The sequence below is a fragment of the Aureococcus anophagefferens genome (assembly GCF_000186865.1).
Source record: "Aureococcus anophagefferens unplaced genomic scaffold AURANscaffold_4, whole genome shotgun sequence".
In the NCBI taxonomy this organism is placed as follows: domain Eukaryota; class Pelagophyceae; order Pelagomonadales; family Pelagomonadaceae; genus Aureococcus; species Aureococcus anophagefferens.
This window is the reverse complement of record NW_008705564.1, coordinates 2761435-2768817: the sequence shown is the minus strand read 5'-3', so window position 1 is coordinate 2768817 and position 7383 is coordinate 2761435. Positions and strand designations below refer to the sequence as shown.

General features: G+C 71.2%; 4 protein-coding genes across 4 annotated transcripts in view; 2 read left to right on the top strand and 2 right to left on the bottom strand.

The window, feature by feature from the left end:
* AURANDRAFT_62377 (hypothetical protein) overlaps window positions 1-498 on the top strand; it is a gene marked incomplete at both ends in the record, with an annotated part of 2299 nt that extends 1801 nt beyond the window's left edge. Inside the window, 2 exons of the mRNA XM_009036235.1 lie at window positions 140-223; window positions 295-498. Of these exons, the coding sequence (XP_009034483.1) occupies window positions 140-223; window positions 295-498 (288 nt within the window). The remainder of the gene's footprint in view (window positions 1-139; window positions 224-294) is intronic.
* A 688-nt stretch (window positions 499-1186) lies between these two features.
* On the top strand, window positions 1187-2438 carry AURANDRAFT_36610 (hypothetical protein; the record flags this gene model as incomplete). Its single annotated transcript, XM_009036236.1, has 1 exon — window positions 1187-2438. One exon carries the CDS (start codon window positions 1199-1201, stop codon window positions 2327-2329), a length of 1131 nt encoding a protein of 376 aa, XP_009034484.1.
* A 229-nt stretch (window positions 2439-2667) lies between these two features.
* On the bottom strand, window positions 2668-3273 carry AURANDRAFT_22298 (hypothetical protein; the record flags this gene model as incomplete). Its single annotated transcript, XM_009036181.1, has 1 exon — window positions 2668-3273. One exon carries the CDS (start codon window positions 3271-3273, stop codon window positions 2668-2670), a length of 606 nt encoding a protein of 201 aa, XP_009034429.1.
* A 2091-nt stretch (window positions 3274-5364) lies between these two features.
* On the bottom strand, window positions 5365-6973 carry AURANDRAFT_62375 (hypothetical protein; the record flags this gene model as incomplete). The annotated part of the gene is made up of 3 exons (XM_009036180.1): window positions 5365-6093; window positions 6132-6273; window positions 6441-6973. 3 exons carry the CDS (start codon window positions 6971-6973, stop codon window positions 5365-5367), a joined length of 1404 nt encoding a protein of 467 aa, XP_009034428.1.
* Between the last annotated feature and the right edge of the window lie 410 nt (window positions 6974-7383).

Here is a 7383-nt window from a genome sequence, read left to right as displayed (position 1 = left end):
GGACGAGGGGCGCGCGAGCGAGCCGGGTCTTTTTACCCGCTCGAGCCGGGTCTCTCACGCGCTCGAGCGGGCCGGGTGTCGAGCTCGCTTTGGACGGGTCGCGATCTCTTTTTTCGCGCTGTGAAATTCTCGAGTCTAGGCGAGCCTCGACGCGCGCGCCGTGGCGCGGAGCACGCTCGGCCCCGGCTGGGTCCTCGGCGCCGAGGACGTCGCGCGGCGCACGGTCGCGCGGGCGGCGTCTCCTTTTTGCGCGGTGTTGTGTCACGCGGTCTTGTGTCACGCGGACGCCCGCAGGCGTCGCTCGGGGCCTGCGTCGCGCGGACTCCCGCGACGCTGCACTTCGTCGCCGTCCGCGAAGTGACGGCGCTCGAGCGCGACGACCCGCGCGCGGCCCTCGCGCTCTACAAGGTCGTCGCGTCCGTGAACACGGCCATCGCGAACCGGTGCAAGATGGCCCTGGGGCGCATGGCCGACGCGGCGTTCGATAACCTGGGGTAGGGACGTAGAGGCGGAAAATGGACCGTGGAGCTTGGCGCACCGCCTCGCACTGGTCGAGTGTGCAGCTTGGAAATCAACAACGCTGCGGCAGCTGCGGCCGCCGAGGCCTCCCAAGTGGCCTCCCCGGCGCGGCCGCGGCGGCTCAACGTGTGACGTACACAGATACATAGAGGGAGAGAGAGAGGGGCTCGGGCGTGGCGGACTTGCGGTCGAGATCGTCGCGAGCCTACCCGAAGTAGCACTCAACCACTTACGTCGCACGCGCCAGCGTCTACCATGCGCCCTCGCGCCCCGCCCACCTACCCCATGCCAGACCCCCACACACCCCTCCGCGCCCCTCCGGCACCCTCCGATGGTCTCCGATTAATTTGCCCGGTCGAAATTCGCGCGGGTGGCGCGTCGCTGCCGCGTCAGCGAGGCATGCGCCACGTGCAATGGCTCCGCCAATGCCCCGGGCAACCCCGGCCCCGGCGCCACCCCTCCCCGCCCCCGGGACCTCCTCCGAGGCGGCCCCGCGCCCGCGCGCCCCCGGGCGTCGCCGCCCGCGGCCCCGCGCCGGGCGAAGAATATCCCGAGACGCCCGACCGCGTTCTTCATTGGCAAAACCCCCGCCCTCGCCGCCGCCGCCCCCCTGACCCCCGCCCCCAACACTCACCTACCCTCAAAAAACACCCGCGCCCCGCCGCAGACTCCCAACACCATGAAGTACACCGCCGCCACCCTCCTCGTCTCCGGCGCCTCGGCGTTCACGTCGACGACCAACTCCCTCTCGGCCGCGCCCCTCCGCGCGTCCGCGCAGGCGGCCCCCTCCATGGCCGTCGCGGGCGGCATCAACGGCTTCGGCCGCATCGGCCGCCTCGTGGCCCGCATCATGTGCAAGTCCGACGCCATCGACCTCAAGCTCGTCAACTCGGGCGCGTCCAACGAGTACATGGCCTACCAGTTCAAGTACGACTCGATCCACGGCCGCTACCCCGGCACCGTCGAGGCCACGGACGACGGCCTCAAGATCGACGGCGTGCTCACGCCCACGTCGCACACGCGCGACCCCGCCGAGATCCCCTTCTCGGCCATGGGCGCCGAGTACATCTGCGAGTCCACGGGCGCGTTCCTCACGGCCGAGAAGGTCGAGGCGCACCTCGCCGCCGGCGCCAAGAAGATCATCTTCTCCGCGCCCGCCAAGGACGACTCGCCGACGGTCGTCATGGGCGTCAACGAGGAGACGTACGACTCCGCCATGAAGGCCGTGTCCTGCGCGTCCTGCACGACCAACGGCCTCGCGCCCATGGTCAAGGCGCTCAACGACGCCTACGGCATCGACGAGGGCCTCATGACGACGGTCCACGCGATGACGGCGACGCAGAAGGTCGTCGACGCGTCGTCCAACAAGGACTGGCGCGGCGGCCGCTGCGCGTCGGGCAACATCATCCCCTCGTCCACGGGCGCGGCCAAGGCCGTCGCCAAGGTCATCCCCGACGTCGCGGGCAAGCTCACGGGCATGGCCTTCCGCGTGCCCACGGCTGACGTCTCCGTCGTCGACCTCACGTGCCTCCTCTCCAAGGAGACGTCCTACGAGGAGATCTGCGCCGAGATCCAGAAGCGCGCCAACGGCGACATGAAGGGCTTCCTCGGCTACTGCGACGAGCCCCTCGTGTCCACGGACTTCGAGACGGAGCCCACGTCCTCCATCTTCGACGCCGGCGCGGGCATCATGCTCTCGCCCAAGTTCGTCAAGACCGTCGCCTGGTACGACAACGAGTGGGGCTACTCCAACCGCGTCGTCGACCTCATGTGCCACATGGCCGCCGTCGACCTCAAGGTCAAGGCCTAAGCGCGGTCCCGACCGGCCTGCCGCCCGCTCGCGCGCCGACACTCTGCGAGTGTCGGCGCGCTCGTAGCGGCCCCCCTGCCACTGCCCACCCGCGTAAGTACCTGACGCGGTATATCGTGCCTGGAGAGGCCGGCAGCTCGATCGCACGCGTCGGCGGGCGCCGACGTCACGACGGCGAAGGTCTGCCGATTCGGAAATCTGGACGCGCCGATCGAGCGCACGCTCGGACCGTGCGGCGCGCCGCGGCGACTGCTTCGACGGCGTGGACGGAAGCAAACCACGCGCGCGGGCGAGGCGCTTCCGCCGGTACCCGGGATGCCGTCAGCTCGAGTACTAGTTTAGCCCGCCGGCGTGATGTTTGCGCCGCAGCCCGCGTTTGGCGCGCGCGCGGGGATCGGCGCGGCCCCGGGCGCGAAGCCCGCGAGCTTCCGCCGGTAGCGCGCCTCCTGCATGGGCGCCTCGGCGACGGCGATCTCGATGGCCGTGATGCCCCGCTTTTTCAGGATGTCGACGCCGAACGCCTCGATGGTCTTGTGCCAGATCATCGCCGCGAGCTCCTCCGCGGTCGAGTGGACGATGGGCAGCATGGCGCAGTCGCCGAGCGGGATGGAGAAGAAGGCGCCGTCCTCGGCCGTGAGCTCGACGTTGGGCCCCGCGTCGCGGATGTCCAGCACGTCCGACCGGCACGGGCACAGGAACCGCTCGTTGAGCGTCTCGCAGACGCCGCGCACCGTCTTCTTCACGTCCCCGAAGTCGAGCACGTAGCCGTCGTCGGGCGACAGCGGGCCGAAGACGCGCACGCCCACCGTGTAGTTGTGGCCGTGGAGCCGCTCGCGGAAGCCGCGGAACGCCACGAAGTGGGACGCGTTGAACTTGAAGCGCTCGCTGCGCACCTGCACCTCGAAGACCGGGTCGTAGTCGCAGGGCACGCACTGGACGTCCATCGGTGCGTTTTCCTGCGTCGACGCGCGGCGACCGGCGGCGGCAGCCAGGCGACGGTGCTGCACTTCCAGGAGCTGACGGCGCAGCGAAGCAGGCGCAAGTCGCTCTCGAGACTGCCCGCCGGGGGTTCGCGCGCGCGCGCGCTACCCCGCGCGGTCGCTAGCCGCCGAGGGACGGCGCAGCACGCCGTGGGTGCGCGCCGCGGAGGTGGTATGGAGGTGTCGCCTCCTGGAGAGCGTCTCTCTGGCGAGCGCGGTTGGCTGACCCCCGGCGAGGCGGCTGTGGCGAGTCCGGTCATCACGAGATCATCACGATCTTGGCATGGCTTCGCGACTGCTACTTGCGGCCCTCCTCGCCGGCGCCGCAGCCTTGTCGGCACCGCGCGGACCGCCGCCCGGCGTCGCAACGACCGGCAACCCGCCGCCGGGCGCCGCACGAAGCAACCCGCCCGGCGGCCCGCCCGCGGGCGCCGGCCCGCCCCGGAAGCAGCGCGACGAGACGAACCCGGCCATCGACGCCGCCGTCGACGCGCTCTTCGGGTTGCTCTACGCCTTCGACGACACGGGCGCGCGGGACAGCAGCAAGAACCTCAGGGTCCTGTGGACGCGCGCGGCGCTCGCGGGCCGCGGCGCCATCGACGACTCCGTCGCGTACGACTGCCTGCCGTCGGCGTCGCGGTGGCTCGTCGCTCCCGAGAACGCGAAGCGCCTCCCGGAGAAACTCGTCGAGAAGCTCGAGTGGATCGGGTCGCGCACGACGTTCCTCGACGCGGCCGTCGACGCGTTCCTCGCGGAGCACGACGACGCGCAGATCGTCGTCGTCGGCGCGGGCTACGACACGCGCGCGGCGCGCTACGCCGGCCGCGCGGCCTTCTTCGAGGTCGACCTGCCCGCCGCGGTGGACGCGAAGAAGCGCGTATTAGACGCGTACCGGTCGCGGACCGGCGCGGACGTCGACGTCGCGCACGTGCCCCTCGACCTCGAGACGCTCAAGGCCGAGGCGCCGGGCCACCTCGTCGCGGCGCTCCGGGCCGCGGGGCTCGACGACCGGCCGACGCTCTTCCTCTTCGAGGCCGTGCTCTTCTACCTGAGCCCGCCGAGCGCCGCCGCCGCGCTCGACGCCGCGCTCGACGCCGGCGCGCGCGTCGCGCTGACCGACTCCCTCGCGAAGCTCGGCCTCACGCCCCGCGGGCCCGCGCCGCCGCCCAACCGGGCGGCCTGCGAGGCCTTCTTCGCGGACCGCGGCGCCTTCGCGCTCGCGGGCCACGACGTCCGCTGGGGCGGCGCGCTCCACTACGCGGACGTCGTCGCCGCGGAGTAACCGGATTTCTTATTCTGGCTCGTTGAAGGCGAAGGGCGCGCGGCTCGTCGAGTAGCCCGCGACGCCGCTCGCCCCGGGGATCGCGTAGCGGATCGTGCCGTTCTTGAGCCCCGCGGCGACGACGTCCTGCGTGAGCGCCTCGTAGGTCCCGTCGGCGTGCCGCACGAGCGCCTTCGGCGGGAACGCGGCGCTGAAGTAGTCGCCGAAGTTGTTCACCGAGTAGCGTTCGACGGCTTCGCGCGCGCGTCGCTCCTTCTTCGCCGCGCTCTTCGCCTGCAGGTCCTTGATCAGCGCGGCCTCCGACGACGTGCCCTCGGCGAGCGCCGCGCAGCCGTCGCCGACGCCCGAGGCGCAGAGCGGCCGGTTGATGATCTCCGCCGACGCGGCGAGGCCCGATCCAAGCGCCAGCACCGACGACGCGGCGACGGTGCGCCTTGTCGCGACGCGCCGCGCAGTCGGCGGCGCCGCGCTGTCGCAGGCGAGGACGAGGAAGATGGCGCGCGTGAAGCACGAAACGGCAGCTCCGCGCGCAGCGGCAGCTCCGCGCGGCATGGATCCCATACAATCTTCATTCACGCTCTGAGAGTGTTCAACTACAGATGTATGGTTAAAGTTGCCCTCAAACAGAGCTTCAAGGCAGCCCCAAGTGCAGCCCCCCATCGACGATGGTGTCGCTTCTGGACTCGCTCGGGCAGCCCGGCCGCGGTCTAGGCGCCTGGACTAGCGTTCCTTAAGCGTTCCTTATGCCGCCGGGGTCCGAGAAACAAGGGCCCTCAGTCGGCCTTGGCGAGGGTCGTCTTGTCGATGATGGCGCTCTTCGCGACGCCTGAGTTGTCCGCGCCCGGCGCGCCGTCCCACTCCTTGGCCGCGGCCCTGCCCGGCCCCACGGCGACGCCCGCGAGGCCCGGCGGCGTCTTCGGGCCGGCCCAGAGGAGCGCGCCGAGGAAGCCGCCGACCATGGCCGCGAAGACGAGCGGCGGGCCGAGAAACGCGAGCTTGAGGAAGGTCCACGCGGACGCGAGGCGCCCCGGCTGGTGCTCCGCGCGGCCCAGGTCGCGGAAGTTGGGCCCCGCCACCGGCGCGGGGATCGTGTTCGTCACCGTGCCCAGGCCCTCGCAGGCCACCGTGACCTCGTCGCCCGGCTTGAGCCACTCGCCGATCTCGAGGCCGCAGCAGCCCGGGACCGTGCCGAGGCCCAACACCTCGCCCGGGTGGAGGCCCTCGCCGAGGGCGACGTGCTTGACGTAGTCGCTCAGGAGGCAGCAGCGCCGGGCCGCCGTGTTGCCCGGCGGGCCCCGGGGCTCGCCGTTGACGCGGACCTCGCACTTGAGGCCCTCGCCGCAGAACATCTTGCCCATGTCCGTGTGCATCCAGAGCTCGTCGGCGGTGACGACGTCGGAGCCCATGGCCGTGCAGAAGGACTTGCACTTGACGAAGCCGAAGCCCACGGACGCCATCTCGTCGGCCTGGACGTCGCGCGCGGAGAAGTCGTTGATGAGCACCTGCGAGGGCGCGCGTGAGCCGGACGCGTTTCGCGGACCGTCCTCGGACGCCGCCGCCCGACGAAGCCGCCGTACTCGAGGATGGCCTCCTCGCAGGCCGCCTCGCTCGGGTCGTCGCCGAGCGTCGCGCCGTTGATCAACGCCACCTCGAGCTCGTAGTCGAGCCAGCCCACGTAGGACCTGGGCAGGAAAAGGGTGCGAAATTCCCAACTTCAAAGGCTCCTCTCTCGGTCGTTTTCCGCTCGTTTCGGCTGATTTTTGGACAAGCGATCATCTCTCGGAGCGCTCTCGAAGCGTGGGTGCTGTTTCCGAAACGCGCGCGCGCGGAACACTCACGTTGAAGCGACGTTGAATCGCCCTTTTCCTGCCCCGCGTAGGACGGCCACCGCGCGACCGCGCCGGACGGGACGATCGTCCGGGGGTTGCCCACGTAGAAGGGCGGCACGCCGCAGGGGCCCAAAACGCGCGGCAGCCGCAGGGCCTTGCCTAGAATGTTCTGGAGGACGAGCTGCACGGCGTGGCCGCAGGACAGCGCCACGGGGAAGAAGCCCTTCGACGCCTGCGCCATATGGGCCACGTACAACGCCGCGTCGCGAAAGCTCGCGACGTCGAGCGGCACGCGGTCCGCCGGCGGCTCCCGGCCGCCGCAGGTCGCCGCGGCGGCCGCGACGACGGCGGCGGCGGCGCGCCGCTTCTCGCGGCCGAGGCCCAGGAAGGCCGTGACGTCGCGCAGGGGACCGTCGCCGTGGGGCCACTTGGACCGCTCGCCGCGGCCGCCGCCCTTGACGGCGTCGACGAGGGGCACCCAGAGGCCGGACGCCGGGTCCAGGACGACGACGCTCGCCTCGCCGTCCCTCGATGACCCCAGGCGGAGGCGCATCGTGCAGACGTCGCGCGTGGACCAAGGGGTAATAAATAGTAGATTTATATCCCCTTGCGTGGACGGATCGGCGTCGGCACGTTGCGTGCACGGTTAGCGCGGGAGAAGAATTGTTTGGACCCTATGGAAGGCTGCCCAGTGCGACGCCGCCCGTCCTCTAGTTCGACGCCCGTCCTCTAGACGCAAGCCCGATGGACGAGCAGTCGCCGCCGCCGCCGCTCATCACGCCGCGGCGCATCACCTTCGGCGACAGCCACAGCGACGAGATCGACGCCGTCGCGAAGCGGCGGCGCCTCGGGCGGCCGCCCGAGATCCGCGTCGAGCTGCTGGACCGCGACGCGACGGGCAACCTCGTGCCCGCCCGGGGCGAGCGGCTCGGCGCCCCCGGCCGGTCGCCGCGCGCGACGCTG